Source organism: Orycteropus afer, unplaced genomic scaffold, assembly GCF_000298275.1.
Source record: "Orycteropus afer afer isolate SDZICR_OR568_19922 unplaced genomic scaffold, OryAfe1.0 scaffold00023, whole genome shotgun sequence".
NCBI lineage: Eukaryota > Metazoa > Chordata > Mammalia > Tubulidentata > Orycteropodidae > Orycteropus > Orycteropus afer.
In genome coordinates, this window is record NW_006921610.1 from 3,752,318 (window position 1) to 3,773,814 (window position 21,497).

General features: G+C 39.3%; 1 protein-coding gene across 1 annotated transcript in view; it reads right to left on the bottom strand.

Moving 5' to 3' along the window:
* The window catches only part of FMNL2 (formin like 2), a 429,889-nt gene that overhangs the window by 71,218 nt on the left and 337,174 nt on the right, over nucleotides 1-21,497 (bottom strand). Inside the window, exons 7-8 of the mRNA XM_042783649.1 lie at nucleotides 6,300-6,408; nucleotides 2,122-2,198 (exon numbers count right to left, since the gene is read on the bottom strand). Of these exons, the coding sequence (XP_042639583.1) occupies nucleotides 2,122-2,198; nucleotides 6,300-6,408 (186 nt within the window). The remainder of the gene's footprint in view (nucleotides 1-2,121; nucleotides 2,199-6,299; nucleotides 6,409-21,497) is intronic.

Genomic DNA, 21,497 nt, shown 5'->3' on the forward strand with positions numbered 1-21,497 from the left:
CCCAACCTTCCTTCCAAGGAGTGGCTGGTGGGTTTGAACCGCCAGCCTTCTGGTTAGCAGTCAAGTGCTTAGGCACTATGCTACCAGAGCTCCTTGTAGGCACATGGATATTATCCTATCACTGATAGCATTGTACTTCAGGACAGATCTTGAAACATTCTTTGTGATGATGAATGCCATGCCACTCCTCTTCAATTTGTCATTCCCAGCATAGTAGACCATATGATTGTCTGATTCAAAATGCTCAAAATCAGTCCATTTTAGTCCATTAATGCCTAGGATATCTATCTTTATGCATTCCATTTCATTTCTGACAACTTCCAATTTTCCTACTTTCATACTTTGTGTATTCCATGTTCTAATTATTAATGGATGTTTGCAGCTGTTTCTTCTCATTTTGAGTTGTGCCACATCAGCAAATGGAGGTCCTAAAAGAATCCACATCATTAAGGTCAACTCTACTCTGAGGAGGCAGTCTTCCCCAGTCATATTTTAAGTACCTTCTGACCTGAGGGGCTCATCTTCCAGCACTATATTGGACAATGTTTTCAGGGCTACTTATGAAGTTTTCCAGTAATATATCACAGTGTTCACTGCTATTTTTCATAAGATTTTCACTGGCTGATTCTTTGAGAAGTGGATGGCCCCGTCCACCTTCTGAGTATGTCTTAATCTGGAAGTTCCACTGAAACCTGTCCTCCATGGGTGACCCTGCTGGTATTTGAAATATCAATGGCATAGCCTCCAGCCTCATAGCAACACACAAGCCACCACAGTATGGCAAACTGATAGACATGTAGTTTGAGTAGTATTTTTTTTTTTAATTTTTATTGTGATTTGAGTGAAAGTTTACAGAGCAAATTCATTTTCCATACAGCAGTTCACACACGACTGCAATTCTCCACAGTATAATAGCTCTTTTCCCACTTCCTTCCTGTAGGTACCTCTTCCCTGTGTCCTTCCCTCCCATGCGCTTCTGCCCCCCCCCCACCCAGTGGTCTCCCTGAGTAAACACTGCCCTTCTGTTCTCCCATGATTGATTGCTCCAAGTAGGGTATCTACGTGATGTAAATGTTCACCCCATATGCCTGCCTATTGTTTGGCTGGAAGCCATAGGAGTAGATTTAATTCTAGACCCAAAGGTGGGTAGGGGCTATTAGTTTCAGGGGTCTCACCAGGCTCTATCAGATCAGCAAATTTGGTCTTTTTTTACAATTTTGAGTTTTGTTCCACATTGTTCTCCCAGCCTATCCAGGATCTCCTGCACTTATCCCCTTCTGAGGGGTTGTCAGTGGTAGCCAGGCACCATCAAGTTCTTCTGGTCTTATGGTCAAACAGGCTGAGGACTGCATGATCTACCAGTCCCATGGACTAATTGTTTCCATGAATCTTTGGTGCTCTTTACTCTTCTTTGCTCTGGATGAGGAGAGACCCAATGTTGCATCTACATGGATGCTTGCAAGCTTTAAAGATCCCAATCACGACTCACCAAAGTAGGATGTGGGACAATGTTTTTGTGTAGCATGTTATGCCAATTGAGCTTGATGTCCCCTGTGACCATAGTCCATCTACTCACTCCCTCTGGGTAGCTGGCTGTGGCCAAGAAGCCACCATAACCTTGCACCTTGTTAACTCTGCTAGACACCTGGACATTCTTATAGCACATACAAATATGCATGTAGAAACACTGTCTGCTAACCCTATACATGGTCATGGGCACATTACTCCCTGCCTAGCCACACCTGATCATTCAGCCTGTCCACCCCTCTATCCAATGCTTGCCATCACTGACAATGCATTACTGTACATGCAAAAGGGTTCATCTTTGTTGTTTGTACCTCCATGTACCTCTCTCTTTCCTCCTCTTCCTCAATGCCACCATGTTGATCACTAACATTTGGTACACTGCCCCTCCTTTCACCCAAATCATTACTTGTCTCTACCTACTGCCACACAAATCAATACTTGTCTCTACCTGCCTATGCAGGAGCTGGTGGGTTCAAATCACCATTTTTTGGTTAGGAGAGCTTAATCACTGTGCTGCCAGGGCTCCTTAAGTGTTAACTAGCTCTCACTTTCCCCTACTATGATTAAGACTTGTATATCACAAAACAAGCTTACCTGGGATTCTTGTTGTTTAAGCTTAGTGCAATCTCATTGACAGCATGTGGATGAGACATGACCATGTTGAAACCATACTGAAATTAACGTGGAAAAAACAAGGCATTAGGAATCAAGTTAGGAGACTGTTAATGTTGATTCAAAAACAAAACTTGAACTTTCTATCTAATGTAATTTATACCATAGTAAGTACATTTATGTCTCTACCACATCAGTATCTGAACACAATTCACCATCAAAAAATTCAGGAATGATGCTATTATTAAGCATATTATGCTATTATATAAACCATATTTCCAATCTTTATGAGTGAACTGTGTGTTGTTTCCCTTCATTGAAATGGTGAGGATGTCCCAGAGGCTGCAGTCCAGAGATTCTCAATCCCTGCTGCTCAACAGAATCACCTCAGAAGATTAAACAACAAAATACTGATTCTCTAAGACTCACTTCAGGTCAACTTAATCTTTTTTTAAACCTTCCAGGGTGACTCCATTGTGCAGCAGTGTTGACAACCACTGCCTCTGGTCCCTTCTCTGGGCAGTGGCTAATAGAGCCAAGAGCTTGGAAAACTTGCCTTGCTTTGAGGCATGTTATTTCATCCTTCTATACAAACAAAAAAGCTTCAAACAAACAATAACAGCTTCAAGAATGTTCTTGATTCTGCTGAGTTGAATAATTATGCCTTCTTTCCCAAGCTCACTCTCAGTTCCTGATCTTATTTCCTCTTACATTGCAAAAATAAAAGCAATCAGAAAAAACAGCTCCCAAAAATCTCTCACTACCACATCAACTCACCTACATAGATTTTTGGTCTATTTTCTCACCTCTTCCTAAAATGAACTGCCTTGTGTTGCAATCCAAGGCCAACACATCCATTTGAGGAACTGATCCCACTCCTTCTCACCTACTTTAAAACATTATATGTTCCAGCAAGTCTCTCCATCCTCCATCATTATTTATTTACTTTTTCCTCTCTACTAATTCATTAGGATCTTTGGTGGTATAGTGCCTCAGGCATATGATTGCTAATGGGAAAGCTGGCGGTTCAAACCCACCAGCCACTCCTCGGAAGGAAGGTTGAGCAATCTACTTCCGCAGTGATACTGCCTCAGAAACCCAAGGAGGGGCTGCTATGAGTCGGGTCCGATTTGACAGCAATGAAGCTAAAACTAATTCATTGTCATGAGGATAAAAATATGATGCAAAGTCTCTCATCTAAAATAACTCTATCTACATTCCAGTTGTCATCAACTTGACTCTGATTCATGGCAATCTCATGTGTGTCAGAACAGAACCATGTTTCATAGAGTTGTCAGTGGCTGATATTTTGGAAGGAGATCTCCAGGTCTTTGTTCTGAGGCACCTCTGCATGGTCTCAAAGCTTCAACTTCTCAGTTAGCAAATGAGCATGCTAACTAAAGACTCCAGTTTGGGTTCTTACTAAATGTCTATTCTCAGTGACACTTCCCTGGTTGCCTTATTTCAAACTATTCTAGCACTTATCCTTCCTATTCTCTGATAATTTTTTCTATGGTACTTGGTAATTGTTGTCTGGAGCCAGCCTTCCTGGGTTCAAATCTTGACTCCAACACCTAGCAGCTATAGGCAAATTTCTCTGTGTCTCAGTTTCCTCATCAGTAAAATGAAGAAAGTAGTATTATGAACCTCATAGAGTTGTTATGAGATTTAAACAAATTAATAGGTTTAAAAGCACCAGACCTGTAGAAAGCACTATGTAAGTGCTAGCTTTCATTATCATCATCTGGAATCTATATATTTTACCAATTTATTTATCATTTTTCTTTTCTCACTAGAAAGTAAGTTCTATGGAGCAACTTATTAATTTAATTCCCTATCCCTAGAATAGGGTCTAATACACAGTAGTTTTTTTAAAGTGCATTCACTGATTGAAAGAAAGAATAAATGGATGCATGTTTCCCTTCCTAAATTTAATGCAGCACCCTTATACAGGGTCTGAACTCTAATAATGAACCTCTACCTGGATCACTACCTGGCCCTACCCATCATATCCAAAACATTGGAACTCAAATCCTATTTTTACATTAGAAATGTGTTTCCAAATCTGATACCTGATTTGCTTATCAAACTATATGTTTTGTACTCTATCAGTTCATCCTAGATACTCCAGGTTCTAACTTCTATTTTATTATCAGGATTAACCCAACCCACATGTTTCTATGTTACTCCCAGTGTTTCTCAGAGTATGGTTAACCTGCATCACAACTCTTAAAGGAGGGTTGGGGATCTGTATTTTTAACAAGAATCTGCCAGGTGATTCTGTAAATTCAGGAACTACTTCTTGTTAGGAGCTCTGGTGGTATAGTGCCTAAGGCATATAACTGCTAACCAGAAGGCTAGAGGTTCAAACTCACCAGCCACTCCTTAGAAAGAAGATTGAGCAATCTACTTCCATAGAGATATTGCCTCAGAAACCCAAGGAGCGGTTGCTATGAGTTGGGATCGACACCCAACCCACATGTTTCTATGTCACTCCCAGTGTTTCTCAGAGTATGGTTAACCTGCATCACAACTCTTAAAGGAAGGTTGGGAACCTATATTTCTAACAAGAATCCTACAGGTGATTCTGTAAATTCAGGAACTACTTCTTGTTAGGTGCCGTTGAGTCAGCTCCAACTTGTAGCAACTCTATATATAATGAAACACTGCCCAGTTGTGCACCATCCTCACAATCCTTGCTATACTTGAGCCTACTGTTGCAGCCACTGTGTCAATCCACCTTGTTGAGGATCTTCCCCTTTTTTGCTGACCCTCCACTTTACCAAGCATATCCTTCTCCAGGGAATAGTCCCTTCTGACAACATGACCAAAGTAGGAAAGAGGAAGTGTGGCCATTCTCACTTCCAAGCAACACTCCAGCTACACTTCTTCCAGGACAGATTTTTTTGTTCTTCTGGCAGTCCCTGGTATTTTCCGTATTCTCTGCCAATACCACAATTCAAAAGCATCAATTCTTCTTCGTTCTTCCTTATTCATTGTCCAGCTTTCACATACAAATGAGGCAACTGAAAATACCATGCCTTGGGTTAGGCACACCTTAGTCTGCAAAGAACTATCATTGCTCTTCGATACTTTAAAGAGGTCTTCTGCAGCAGATTTGCTGAGTGCAATACAGTGTCTTATTTCTTGACTGCTGCTTCCACGGGTGTTGATTGTGGACCCAAGTAAAATGAAATCTGACAACTTCAATCTTTTTTCCATTTATCATGATGTTGCTTATTGGTCCAGTTGTGAGGATTTTTGTTTTCTTTATGTTGAGCTGTAATCCATACTGGAGATGATAGTCTTTAATCTTCATCAGTACCAAATACCAAACCAAACTCACTGCCGTCGAGTTGGTTCTGACTCACAGCAACCCTTCCCTGGGTTTCCGAGGTGCTATCTCTATGGAAGTAGATTGCCCAGTCTTCCTTCTGAGGAGTGGCTGGTGGGTTTGAACTGACAGCCTCTGGTTAACAGTCAAATGCCTTAGGCACTAAGCCACCAGAGCTCTTATCTTCATCAGTAAGTGCTTCAAATTCTCTTTACTTTAAGCAAGCAAGGTTGTATTATCTGCATATCACAGTTGTTAATGAGTCTTCCTCCAATCCTCATACAGCATTCTTCATACAGTCCAGTTCTCAGATAATGTGCTCAGCACTGTTGTTGTTGTTGTGTGCCATCGAGTCAAACCCGACTCATAGCGACCCCTCCTTGGGTTTGAACCACCAGCCGTCTGGTTAGCAGGCAAGTGTCTTAGCCACTATGCTACCAGAGCTCCCATAGTCTCAGCACAGAGACTAAATAAGTATGGTGAAAGGAATATTTAGTCTAACATAACTTTTTGCTTGTTCACCATATAAGTCAATGAGCTATCCACAATGTTAGTCTATTCATTCCTACCCACTTAAAATTGTTCCCTTATTGCCTACAATCAGAGGCTTATTTTGTTTCTAATGTCACAAACATTAAACAAGTGATCTAGGTAAGTAAATTTATCACTGCAAGGGGAGATTGTCTTCCCTTTAAATCCACTATAAAACATAAATATTAACTTGAGGCCAATGAACTAAATCTTTAGCATATGAATAAACCAGAAAGAACAAGATCTGTTTACGACTAATTCAGATTTTTTAAAAGGACTAGAACAATAAACATACCTGATAATTCATGATGGCACGTAAACACATGATACATACATGTACATCATCTTTTTTACTCACTAATCTTGAGTTTTTCAGGGTTCTTCTGCTTGGCAATGTATTATATCTACAAATAAAAAGGCAAATTTCCATAAAACTATTGATCACTTTCTTAGCATAAGCATATACACTTAAAAAATGAGTATTTTCCTCTACATTTACCTGCACCAAAATAAGGACTGCAGTTCAAACCCACCACCCCAAAGCCATCTTCATAGACTGCTAGGTTTGCATGATTCAAGGAAACTCAACCTCACGCACATAATGTAGCAAATCAGATCATACATGATATTTATCAACAATCCCAGTCTCCTAAGCAATGAGCCACAAGCTAGATTTGCAGAGGTGATCTGAGGCAAGATGCATGCAGACTTAGTCTACAACAAACAAGCGAAGGAGTGAAATTTAGCTGATATGTAAAATTTTCATCACTTGATCTGATGTTGACTGTACTTTCCCATTACTGTTCTCTAGAGTCTCTGCTTCTGATTTTGAGCCTAGGCATTTTCATACATTAGCAAATTTGATATTAGGCTATGATATTAGACTCTGAGGTATTAATAGCACGCAAATACCCTCATAGTATGATCCTTCACCAAAAGCCTGGGATGGCAGCTGGAACTTAGATGAAAATATGCCCCTACTTTAAAGGGTAAAGGGGTTTTAATAATAAGATTTGTTCCATAGACCATACATTGTTAAGCCTTCTGCTGTTAAGCTCTCCTTCATGGAGACTTATATGGAGATTTATATGGTTAAAAAAAAAAAAAAAAGGTTAAAAAAAAAAAAAGTGGCAATGTAACAAGATGCAAGTAGAAAAGGTGACAATACTGAGCTTCAGGGTGAGCAGAAACACAAGTAAATCTCCCCTGCAACTCAAAGTCTCAAATAAAAGCAAAATTTTAAAGTTGTCAACTACTTTCATTTAGTCAATGGTAGAGATGCTCCACAAAATAAGCTATAACCCTTCCTTCTTCTTCAACTGCACTATTAAAAAGTTTAAAAGAGGTATGACTAATATTAACATGCTTTCAAAAGTCCCCCAGGTACAGACCAGAAATTGAAAATTGAATTGACAGGTTTATTTAAAACTGTTCAGCTAAGCAGCTCTTTTCAATTTCATTTTCTGTTCAAAACCTATCAAATGGAGAAGAAAGATTATTCTTTTCCATAAGTCTACTGCTGAGCCAAATAAATTACTAAAAAGCATTTCAATAAGTCACTTGCCTCAATAAACCTCAATATGCAAAGTTTAGTTTGCTTGTGCCAGTTATAAAAATGAGGCTTTAAGAAAGAAAAAAGTTGGCTTTATTCAAGGACTTCTGCTTTATTCACACTTGGAAATAAAATTTTAGCAGTGGAAGTTAGCCTAATTCACTTCTGAATGCAAAAACAAAGAAGTGAGATTTGGGAGACAGATTTGGATTTTGGTGTTACTAGTGAATAAGGCACTTGGCTCCTAACCAGAAACTCAGCAGTTCAAATCCACCAGCCATTCCACAGAAGGAAGATGGGGTGATCTACTTCTGTAAAGATTTACAGCCTCAGAAACCCAGTGGAGGTCACTATGAGTCAGAAACGATTCAACCGCAGTGAGGTTTTTTTTTTGGCTGAAACCCAATCTCAACATCTAAAATACAACTTTAAAATGTTACTTTGCCATAACCACAGGTAGACCATGACTCCTAACATACTTCTTGGATGTCTCACAGAGATTGGCACACCTTCAACCTTTGTCTGATTACCCAGTAAGGTAAGCACAAGCTTAGTTATGCTTACTTACTAATCTACAGTGAACAATTCCACATTTCTTCACCACATCAATGATTCTGCTTTCTAGGTATTGCTGGCAACTATCTCTTTTCCTACCCCAAAGCACCTTCCTATAGAATCAAAGCCTCTTTTCAAATTTATAATCTTGACAGGGATGGAGTACCCAGTAAGCAAGGTAAGCACAGGCTTACTTGTGCTTACTTAGTAATGTGTTGTGAATAGCTTTCATTTGCTTTTTTTGGTGATTAGTAAGCAAACAAATGTAAACTCATGCTTCTGTTGCTCACTGAGTACTCCAAACTTGGCTTCAATCAATACCACATGGACAGTCTGGTCCAGGCATATATGATCTTAGTCTACATCTGAACTTCTTTTCCCTCCTCTACTAATCTTAACTTCGTTTAATCCTAGTTTTTTATATTTTAGTGGAAGCACTTGTTCAGTACATGAAAGTTTACTAGAGAGACAGTTCTCATTTTTGATCAAAAGTAGTAACTACTGTTTTAAAGTAAAATCATCTAAGTTAAAAGAAAAAAAAAAAAGAAAAGGTGATTTCAATAGAAAGAACAGTTCTTTGCTGAATAATATTTATGTGTAGCTGTGGTAGTTAATGTTACGTGTCAACCTGGCTGGGCAGCTGCATGTAGTGATTCCCTATATGAGATTGGTAATCAACTCCATGGTGGAATATAATGTGAGCAGCTGAGTAGCTACCTTAGGGATGTGGTCTGCTTCTAGTATATAAGCAGCAGCTTTTAGAAAGGTCTGGCACACTTGGACCCTGCATGTAGCCGATTCTTCATTCAGCAGCCTGCCAATCTTGGGACAGTTTGTAGATTTGAACTAGTGGCCTGCCATGTTGCTTCATAATATTGGGAATGTGCCATTACTTGTCAACCATGGGTTTGTCAGCCTCAGGAACCAGCAGCTGCTTGAGTTAAGAGACACCTCCAGCTCCAGTGGGCTGGGAACAAGGGGCAGAGCTGAAGCTCAAGGCCCTAAAGTTGGCACTTGAACTTGGACTTCTAGCCTCCTAAACTATTAGCAAATAAACTCCCATTTGTTAAAGTCATCCACTTGTGGTATGTCTGTCCCAGTAGTACTAGAGAACCAAAACAATGTTTCCAGAAGATATAGTGACTAAACCAAGCTACTCTTTAAGAAAGATGGGATAGGTCATTCTACATAGTCCCATATTTCTGCATCATTTCCAATAAATTCTAATTATCTCAGCAAATACACCAAATTATTCATGTAATGGTGTTTCCTAAGAGCTGTTAAATAACATAGCAGGTTCCTTCATTTTTATTTATTGATCTAATTATTGAGCTATATGGTAATAAATCCTTTTCTAAGAAGCCAAGATAACTATCATTATATTTTGTAATGCAGAAACCAGCAAAAATTAATTATGTAGAATAATACTCTGTTTACTAAATATTAACACAAAAGGCTTCTGTTTGTCATATATAGTAGCTGGGTAATCCCAAATAATTCTCTGGATCAACATTTCAAATAGATCTAATATGAAACACCACATGCATAGTTATTAATATATATATATATATATATATATGTAAGATGTCAAATAAAAACACTTATTTATTGAACATATTATGTTCAAAAATGATAGACCTAAAATTTTTTTTAAGTGTATGGTATGTGCCCTACCTTTTTTTCCTCAAATTTTTTGTTTATACAAAAATAGAGTAAGGATTAATGGAAACATCTGAACTTGTATGTTTAAAATCACAGCATCGACAGCTGAAGGAGACTAAGATCATTTACTCCAACTCCCCCTTTATACAGACAGGAAAACTGAAGCCCAAAAAAGTTAACATCCATATAGTATGAAAACAGAGATGAGACAAAACAAGACTAGAGCCAAGTCTTCTCAATGGGATTCAGGGAAGTCATGTTCTACAAGCTCCTTCTCAACCTGATTTATATCAACAATCTGTCAGGTTATCATGTGAAAAAGCTACCGCCTACAGCCATCTGTACTAATTTGGTGCTTATCAAGTTTTTGTACTCTGTCAGGCTGACAGAATTTTCTGCTTTGGTTCTAACTAGGTGTCATTTCCCACCTTCAATAATTATTTCACCATGCAGGACTAAGGCTTAGTTTACTTATAACAGTAGCATCTGTGCATCTCTGTAAGAATACCAGTTGTTGCCGTGGAGGAGTCAATTCTGACTTATGGTGACCCATGTGTGTCAGAATACAACCACATTCCAGGGGGTTTTCAATGGCTAATTATCAGAAGTAAATCAACAGGCTTTCTTCCAAGCTACCTCTTGGGTTGACTTGAACCTCCAACTTTTCATTTAGTATCCAAGCACCTTAGCCATTAACCATTTGCACTATCCAGGCACTCCTTTCAGAGCACAGTGGTCTAAATAATTATCCTTCTCTTCAGACCCATTGTCCTCTTGCTTTAGGCTGATAAGCTTCCTTTTGGACTAAGAGATGAACTATTTTGTCTCAGCCTTGTCATTTTACTAAATATTAACAAAACGAGGTTTTCTTTTAAAATCTTTATCCTGTATCACTTGTCAAGAAAGTAAGGTGTTTCATTTTGTTTTTAAATTTAATAGGAAATTTTGCTCTGTATTTTGGCATTCCCATTCTAAAAAAATTTTCTTCCATTAGGTAAAATGCACAATGATGAATGTCATAATCCTTTTCTTCTGAAAATATGAAGTATTTTCAAAGGACTCAATTTAGGATCATCTAAAATCTACAAGGCTAGATTTTAGGGATTGTACTCAACATACATTTTATGGAATTTTATAAACCCACCAGCCACTCCTCAGAAGGAAGATGAGGCAATGTACTTCCGTAGTGATACTGCCTCAGAAACCCAAGGAGGGGTTGCTATGAGTCAGGTCCGACTCGATGGCATATAATACCACCACCACCAATAATCTTTGTGCCAAATGGGCAAGAAGATGCCATCTTCTGACCTCCTCTAACCCCACAAGGGGAAGACAGAATCACCTTCAGTAGCCCAAGGCCTACTCCTGCCAGGCCAGACATGCTGCCTCCCTTCAGCCCTTTCATCAATCCTAACACCTACCGTTCCTCCCGCAGCACCCACCACCCCTCTGTTGGGTTTGATAATTTGCTGCAGTGGCCACACAGAACTCACAGATTATGGGGTTTATTAGGGAAACAACAGGCTACAATTCAACTTCAGGAACACACTCAGTCTCTCCCAGCATCTCTCTCAGCAATGTGTGTCTCTCACGTCTCTCAGCCACAGTGAGAGATCCCTTCTGCCTCTAAACCAAAAACCAAACCAAACTCACTGCCATCGAGTCGAATCCAACTCATAGCTACCCCTCTGTGGATTTCCAAGGCGATATCACTACCAAATTAGACTGCCCAACTTTCCTTCTGAGGAGTGGCTGGTGGGTTTGAACGACTAGCCTTGTGGTTAGCAGTCAAATACCTTAGACACTACACCACTAGGAGGGCTCCTTTTTGAGCCTGGCACAGTAGCCAGACAAACCAAACCCAGCATTAGAATTCTACACACCTGAGAGAAAGCGAACTTCCCAGAAAATTACTTTGTGCTGCTCACAACAGAAATACCCTATGTGGATAACTTTAACAATCAGGAGCTACTCTGTTGCTCATGACAAATTCTACCATGGAGTTTACAAAGACTTATGGCTAGAGAAGCCACACTATGTAATTTACAGTGCTGCACTTAATTAGATATTTGGATTATTTGCTTTAATTATCTGAATAAATATTTTTTGGACAGGTTTTTTAATTCAACTCAAATGCATGGTGTTAATATTCTTTAATATACACTTTCCATGTTGACCCTAAATTCCTCCAATCTAATTAGTACTAAGTAAACAATTTATTGAATCCAATCTTGAAGAACAAACATTTGGTGTTTTTCTGAAACTCTCCAGCAGCCATAGGAAATCAAAGGGAATCTTTTGTTGAAGTTTCAAACTTGGTTTTATTAAGTATCTACTGTTAGGTGCTAAGGGAGAATTAAAGGTAAAGATACTGCTTCTGCCTTTGAGACCTATCTTGTATGCAGGAAGCCAATAAAAATTATACAGTTAGCCCCTGTATTAAAGTGTGCTGTGTCTACATTCCAGCTCTAGTCCACCCCTACACTACATACTTAGTAAAGGTGTATAAGTTATATGCAAAATTAATTCAGTACCAAAATTATGTATACACACACACAGAGCACAACACAGTGGGGCAAAGATACTCACAACTGCATAAAGAAGAATACTTTTAATAAATTATCATTCTTAAAATCGCAATATAATCTCAACCTTTTCTAAGCAAGCCACGTCTGACTGGGTAATACAGAACTATTGGCAATGGTCTTTAGGCATCTGAAAGCTGTCTTTAAGTTGTGTCATGAGTGTCATGAAGGTGACCCGACAAGGAACATGGTTAAACATAAAATACTACCAATGCAGATGTAAAGTATACTTGTCTCATGGATCTTTGAAAGGTGGGATTATAAAATACTTCCTATCATTACTTTTGGGAGCTCTGGTAGCGTAGTACCTAAGGCACTTGACTGCTAACCAGAAGGCTGGTGGTTCAAACCCACCAGCCACTCCTCAGAAGGAAGATGGGGCAATCTACTTCCGTAGTGATACTGCCTCGGAAACCCAAGGAGGGGTCGCTATGAGTTAGGTCCAACTTGACGGCACATAACAACATCATCATTATTTTTGTCTACATTTCTAAATTTTCTACAATGGATGTGTATTACTCTCTAAATAAGGAAAACAAAAAGTTGCATTGAAAAAATAATAACTCTTTTAGATGATATAGGTCTGCCTTAACACAAAATGCTAACTAGATAATGTGATTAACATTCTTTCTACCTTGATGACTTACAGCTTTATGTTCTAGAAGGGCTCTTTAGGTAAAGAGCTGGCTTTATCTTGATAAAGCAAAACTGTGGATTTCTGTGATGAGACCAAACACCACCATAACATAGATGATAAAAGAACCAAGTATCATTAGAAAAACTCAGCTGTGAACATCTTATTCCCTGCTGTTGCAAATGTTCAATCAGGCTGATTAGCAGCTTCTGTACATTTACAAGAAAAAGAATAGTAACAGCTTAGAGTCACAAATTCTAGCAAGTATATGAGTCACATTGACTCACTTAGGTAGGGTTGGAAAATCATAGCAATAATCTCCTACCGATTAAAAATTCAAACAGCTTAAATGATACTATTCATAGCAGCCAAATACTTTATGTACAAGATGTTGTTCAGCCTAAATCCAGTTCTATGCAACACTCCTTTAGGCTGAACTGTCTTCACTTTTCACAAGCACTGATCGTCCTAGTTAAACTATTTGAATAAACTTTCCACAAAGTCCTAATCTTTACAGGAATTAGGCTGATGACTTGGTAGGAGGCATAGGTGCATCATAGGTGTTGAACTAATACCCTGGTGTGAGTTCTGTTACAGAATTATATAAAGTGAAACCAATCACTATAGTATTTTCTTCCTGAAGCTATTATGTTACATCTATAAAAGAGTGTTTGAACAGAGCCAAATTGGAGATAGTGCCTCTGACTGATGGTGGTAGATTTTAAAGGCCCCAATGAGTGGCAGTGCTAGTTTTCCATGGTCTCCCGTGGATAACTGAGGCAGATGAGTGTTAGCCCTCTCCCATGCCATACAACTTGAATGATCCCAGATTCTGTCAACAGCTAATGGTGCGTGTTCCCATAACTGAAATTTGAAATTGGCTTCTGTGAAAATGCACTCCTCTGGGTCCTCTTTCTCTTTACCAGTAGTTCTCAAATCTCATTGTACATCATAGCTTAATCTGGGAAGAAGGAAAAAGAAAATAACAGCCTAATATCCAGGCCTAGAAAAATCTCATTTTGTATTCCAGATTGGGCCAGAGTTGAGAACCACTGGTCTGAAACTCCTTAGCAGGTTTTTCTGTCTATTCTTTCAATGGAGGTATTCTCCAATGTTCTATCCTTTGCATTCTCCTCTTTCTAGTTACTCTTCTTTTAAACATCTCAAACATTCTTGTATCTTTTACTAACACAGTTTGCTGATTCCTGGACAAACCTCCGAACTTAATGTCACATTTTAATTGAAATCTTTGGATCCAAAACAAACCAATTCATATGACTAATCTAAAAGGCATCCAAATGTAAAAATATTTAATTTTCTCTCTCAATTCTGTTTTTCAGTTCCCTCTAATAATGACCTGCCTTAAAGTGGGGTCTGGTGAAGACTCAAGAATTAAGTGCTCAACTATGAGCCAAAAGGTTGATGGTTCAAACTCACCCAGAGATGCCTCAGAAAACAGGCCTAGAGACCTGCTTCCAAAAGGTCGCTGCCTTGTAAAGCCCATGGAACAATACTATGCGCCACACATGGGTCTGTCAATGAGTCAGAATCAACTCAACTGCAGCTAACAACAGTGAAGACTCAGCCCTGATCTAACCTATAAGATCAGGGATCCTTTGAAGCTTCATGACATGCTTCAATGGTTTAATGAGTCCAAGGAAACTGTGTGAAAGAATGCATGGATATATTTGTAGGTATACTTGTGTGGCAAGTGGATCTCAGGCCTGTGACCACAAAAAAGACCAGAACCATTGTATCTATGCATTATTTCCTCCTCCTCTCAAGTACAACTCTCAAGTACTCCTCCTCTCGAATACAACTGCAACCAAATTTATTCTCCTACACCTAGAATTCTCTCAACTCATACCTTCCTTTTTTATTGATGCAGTCCAAACTCAGAGAGCCATTCTAATACTTACAGAACAAACAATAAACATTAATTAAATGGTTTTGGTTTCCTCACTAAATGAGACCTATGAAAGTACTCTACTATTTACATTTTAGTATCACTTACAGTGTTCCACATATAAACTAATTGATGTCAACTTGATTCTGACTCAGTGACCCTATAGGACATGACAGAACTACCACATAGGGGTTCCACAATTGTAATCTTTATAGAAGCAAACGGTCACATCTTTCTCACGTGGAGCAGCTGGTGGGTTAGAACCGCCAACATTTCAATTAGCAGCAGAGAGCTTAACCACTGCATGACCAAGGCTCCCTGTTCCACATATAGCAGGCAACTAGTAAATAATTACACTAAATTGTTTACTGTAAAATTACAAAATTTTCTGGCCAAATAAAAAAATGGATAACGTAATTGCCATTCATTCCTGCTCAATTATAGGCATATTTCGTTTTATTGCAATTCACATTTTTGTACTTCATAGGACTGTTTTTTAAAAATTGAAGGTTTGTGGCAACCCTGCATCAAACAAGTCTGCGAGCACCATTTTTTCCAATAGCATGTCCCTATGTCACATTGTAGTAATTCTCACAATATCTCAAACTTTTTCATAATGCTATTGCACACACATAATGCTACTGATGCCAATGGAAGCAGCAGTCATGACATCAGATGACATATATTACTGGGCAAATCAGTTGCAAAGGACCTTTTCCAAGTGCTGAGAAGCAAAGATGTCTCCTTGAGGACTAAGGTGTGCCTGACACAAGCCATGATATTTTCAATCACCTCATATGCATGTGAAAGCTGGACAATGAATAAGGAAGACCAAAGAAGAATTGATGCGTTTGAGTTGTGGTGCTGGCAAAGAATGCTGCAAGTACCATGGACTGCTGAAAGAACTAACAAATCTGTCCTGGAGGAAGTACAGCCAGAAGTGAGAATGGCCAGATTTCATCTCCCCTACTTTGGTCATGGGAGCTCTGGTAGCATAGTGGCTAAGGCACTTGACTGCTAACCAGAAGGCTGGCGGTTCAAATCCACCAGCCACTCCTCGGAAGGAAGGTTGGGCAATCCTACTTCCGTAGTGATACTGCCTTGGAAACCCAAGGAGGGGTCGCTATGAGTCGGGGCCGACTCGACGGCAAATAACAACAACAACAACAACTTTGGTCATATTATCAGAAGGGACCATTCCCTGGAGAAGGATGTCATGCTTGATAAAGTGGAGGGCTGATGAAAGAGGGGAAGGCCCTCAACGAGATTGACTGACACAGTGGTTGTGGCGATGGGCTCAAGTATAGCAAGGATTGTGGAGCTGGAGCGGGACCAGGAGGTTCTGCTGTGCATAGGGTTGCTACGAGTCAGTGATGACTGGACAGCACCAAACAACAACACTGCACACTAACAGAGCTCTGGTGGTGGTGTGTTAAGGCATTGGGTTGCTAACCAAAAGGTTGGTGGTTCTAACTCACTAACCACTCCACAAGAGAAAGATGAGGCAGTCTCCTTCTATAAAGATGTACAGCCTTGGTAACTCTATGGGGGTTGCTAAGAGTTGGAATCAACTCCATGGCAGTGGGTTTTTAAGTGAGTATTGAACACTTAATAGACTACAGTATAGTATATACATAACTTTTATATGCACTGGGAAACCAAAAATTCATGTCACTTGCTTTATTGAAATATTCACTTTATTGCAGTAGTCTGGAACCAAACCTGCAATATCTCTGAGGTATGCCTATAGCTGCAATTTCTCCTTTCCTACACTTTCCTCACCACTGTGGCTTACACACAGAAATGGTTTGAACACAGAAATCACTACTTGTTAATTTTAAACAATCTAAAACTCTGACTGGCCTCACTACTAACTCAAAGAATTAATGTGACTCTCTCTGTGCTCATTGTATAAAAGAGCCAATCTCATTTAACTTTGAGCAACAATAGAGGCCAATGATGTGTCTAAGTGTGTAATTCTCCATTGACCTAACTGGAGTTCTTTGAGCTTCTGGTTGTCATCAAATTTGGGAAGTTTTGGGCCATTATTTCTTCAAGTATTCTTTCTGCTCCTTTCTCTCTTCTTCTTCACGGACTCCCATTATATCCATGTTATTATGCTTAACAGTGTCCCAGAGGTCTCTGAGACTCTGTTCACTTTTCTTCATTCCCCTCAGACTAGATAACCTCAGTAACTTCAAGTATCCAAATTTTTCCTTCCACTTGTTCAAATGTGTTGTTGAAATCCTCCAGTGAATTTTTCATTTCAACTATTATGCTTTTCAACTCCAAAATTTGTATTTAGTGTTTTTGTTTGTCTGTTTTAATCCCCCCTCTCTCTCTTTATTGGAGCTCTGGTGGCACAGTGCCTAAGGCACTGGACTGTTAACCAGAAGGTTGGTGGTTCAAACCCACCAGCCACTCAACAGAAGGAAGATGAGACAATCTACTTCTGTAAAGATTTACCACCTAGAAACCCAATGGGGATTGTGATGAGTCAGAATCGACTCGATGGCAATAGGTTTGGTTTTTTAATCTCCTTATTGATATTCTCTATTTGGTGGGAGACCTTTCTTATACTTCCCTTTAGTTTAGTTTTTTTTTTTTTTTTTTTTTTAGATATGGTTTCCTTTAGTTCTGTGAACATACTTAAAATGGCTGGTTTAGTTTTTGTCTGTAAGTCCAGTGTTTAGGCTTCTTCAGGGCGTTTCTTTTGATTCATTTCCTTCCCTGTATATAGGCCCTACTTTCTTGATTCTTTGCATGGCTCATAATTTTCTGTTGAAAACTAAATATTTTACATGACCTGTGTGTCAAATGTGGAAATCAGAGTCTTCCTCCCCAGGATTGTTGTTACTGCTTTATGACACTGTTATTACTTATTTAGTGACCCTTCTGAAATAATTTTAGAAAGTCTGTATTCTTTGTCAGATGTAGCCAGCAAGCCTCTGCTTAGTTAGCTTGGTGGTTAGGTAATGATTAGACATTTCCTTAAATATTTGGAACAAATAAGTCTACCAGCCTTTACTGAATGGCTTTGTGTGTATTGGGTAGCTCCTCAACACTTAGCTCAGTAATCGACAACTCTGCCTTAGCCTTCACTTCCTGCTTGCATAGACCTCAAGGTGAGCCAGAAGTAAGAACTTAGGGCCTTGTGAGGTCTTTCCTGAACATGCACACAACACTACACACATGAATGGCATTTTAGACCCCAGGAATACACTGGAGCTTTTCAAAGTCAATAAAGACTACTCTTCTCCAGATTTTCCATTTACACCTATTGGTTAGGCTACTGTTTGCCCAAACGTTATCCACTGCCCCAGATAGCTACAAAATGAAACTGTGCCTCTAAAAGTTTTGACAAAGGCCCCTGTGGAAAAAGCTGTTTGCATTAGGAGAGCTTCAGGTCAGGTCAAGTAAACACAGTCTTGCAAGTGAGGTCTTCCAGGGAACCACCAGACAGATCAAATGATGACAATTCTCTGGGATTAGACTTTTAGGAACATCAACTATGTTCTGTCCCCTCTACTTTCTCCCAGGCTGATAGTTTTTACCATAATTGTAGGCTGTTGGTTTTTAAAGGAACTGGAGGGGGTGGGTAGTGGTAAATACCAAAAACGCACTTCCATTATCAATTCCGACTCATAGCAACCCGATTAGGTAAAGTAGAACTGCTCCCATAGGGTTTCCAAGGCTGTAAATCTTTATTGAAACAGACTGCTACATCTTTCTCCTGCAGAAGGGCTGGTGGGTTTGAATCACTGACCTTTTCGTTATTAGCTGAGCACTTTAACCATTGTGCTACTAGGATTCCTTGGGGGTAAATAAACCAAAACAAAACCTATTGCCATTAAGTCAATTCCAACTCACAGAAATCCTTTGGGACAGAGTAGAACAGCCCCACAGGGTTTCCAAGGCTGTAAATCTTTACAGAAGTGTTGTTGTTGTTGTTATGTGTCGTGAGTCAGACCCGACTCAAAGCAAACCCTCCTTGGGTTTCTGAGGCAGTATCACTATGGAAGTAGATTGTCCAACCTTCCCTCTGAGGAGTGGCTAGTGGGTTTGAACCTCCAGGCTTCTGGTTAGCAGTCAAGTGCCTTAGGCACTATGCTACCAGAGCTCCTTTACAGAAGTAGACCACTTCATCTTTCTCTCACCCACTTTTGGTTAGCAGCCAAATGCTTCAACCACTATGACACTAGAGCTACTTGGGGATAAACAGAAGTTAAATTGCCACAAAGTTCACTATTTTTCTTAAATAAATATTCTCCAGATTGCTGCCTTTAATTTTTAGAATTCTGCATAAGTTGATTCTGACAATTTTTGCCAGTGTTTTCATTGCTTTTATAGATAAGTTTCAGAAGTCCCTACTCTATTATTTTCACTGACATTCCACAATAGATATTTAGAAATCATTTATGGCCTACATATTCATTCTGAAGGGTAACAATTCCCTCAGGTTGATGGGAACAAACCTAATAAGGTCCTCTAATAATCAAATCTCTGTGGTGACTCTGGGCAGTTATTAGTTCTGTTTCAAGAGTTTTAAGGAAATTTTGTTTAAGAGGTCACTTGGACAGAAACATTACTGGGAAACTACCTGTTGTCACTGAGTCAATTCCTTATCATAATGGCTCTATAGGACAGAAATGAACTGCCCTATAGGGTTTCCAAATGTAATCTTTACAGAAGCAGACTGCCATATCTTTCTCCCATGGAGCAGCTGGTGGGTTCGAACCATTAACCTTTTTGGTTAGCAGTCAAGTGCTTAACCACTGTACCACCAGGGATCCTTAAGGAAACTAACACTGCCAAATCTCCAAGGGCCTCCTCTTCATATGCTTCAAAAATAGCCTGCTATTTTGCCAAGCATTGAAGTAAAATTCTATATCCTAGCATTCAAACATGTAATCCAATCTTCTATTAATTCCATCTGTGAATATGAAAAGGAATAGACTGTAAAACTGACTTAAGGATCAAAAGCAAACAGAAAATACCTACCAATTGTACTAATTTTATGCATGTGCAAGCATATACCAGTAGTTATATGTATATGAAATAATAAAGAAGTTATAGGCCAAGGTTTGGCAGACAATATTCCTACATACGTATTTCTATGTGCTATAAAAATGTCAATGTGCAATATATAAAGCTAACAGAGGGCAAAATTCAGGTTACTCCTTAGCCACAACTAAGCACCTTGAGGGAGTGAGTTGCTGGCCCAACCATTTGGGGACCATGGTCATGGGGGACATCAAGCTCAAGTGACATAGCATAGTACACAAAAACACTGTTCTATACCTTACTTCAGTGAGTAGTGATTGGGGTCTGAAAAGCCTGTGAGTGGCCATCTAAGATGCAACCATTAGTCAACTCTTGTCCAGAGCTAAGAAGTGTGAAGACATATGGAAACACTTAGTCCAAAGGACTAATGGTCCATGAGAATCTCAGCCAATATGAGGCCTGAGACCATAAGCGCTAGATGGTGCCTGGCTACCAATGCCAACCACTTTGAAAGGGATCAAAATTGGAGATCCTGGAGAGAGTGAGAGAAAAAAATGTGCAACAAAATTTAAAAAACATAAAAAAGACCAGGTATACTGATCAGATAGAGACTGGTGAAATCCCGGAGACTATGGCCCCAAGTCACTGTTTGGATCACGAATTGAACTCATTCCTGTGGTTTAACTCTCAGCCAAATAATAGGCAGGCCTCAGTGCTAAACAACTACACCAGGGAGATGCACTGCTTAAAACAATCAACCAAGGAAGATCAGAAGGGTATCATTTGCTTAGGGAGAAAGGTAGGGAGGCAGGAATGCATAAGCAAGAAGCACATGGGGAGGAAGTGGGAGGAGAGCTGTTACACCGCAGCGAATGTCATCAGTGTCACAAAACAAAACATATATAAACTGTTGAATGTAAAACAAATCTACTTTGTAAAATTTCACCCAAATCACAATATAAAGTTCAAAAATAAATAAAAAAAGTTATAGGTTAATGGGAGCATGAATGACAAGCACGAAAACTAAGCAATTTTTACAAAATATATTTGCAGAAACCTATGTAGAACATTTCCTGTTTAGTACCACAGTGACAACTGCCATCTGAGCCACCTACTTCATGCTTGACAATGAATCTGCTAAGAACCTCAACATATGCAGCATTGGCAGCAGGGGCTATAGGGAAAGTGCTTTTTGTTTGAAAACTCTTCAGAATGACTTATTAATGAGCTACAATCAATTTACTTATGCTACTAAGAAATGACAAAGCAAGTAAAACCTGGATTTTTGACCCAAGAAGTAAAAACTAATAAAGAGGCCAGCAAAAAAAAAAAAAAAAAACACCTGCAGAAGTTACTCTGTTGGATCTGACTGACTATTGATTATATACATAGGAATTTCTCTTGCTAGGTACATATCCACAACATATTCACAGCCTGAATTAGGTATAATGCTAGTTTAATTTCTGGTTAAAGTCAGATTTTACTGTCCCTAAACCACTATTCGGGAGCTCTGGTAGCATAGTGGCTAAGACACTTGCCTGCTAACCAGACAGCTGGCGGTTCAAACCCACCAGCCACTCCTCGGAAGGAAGGTT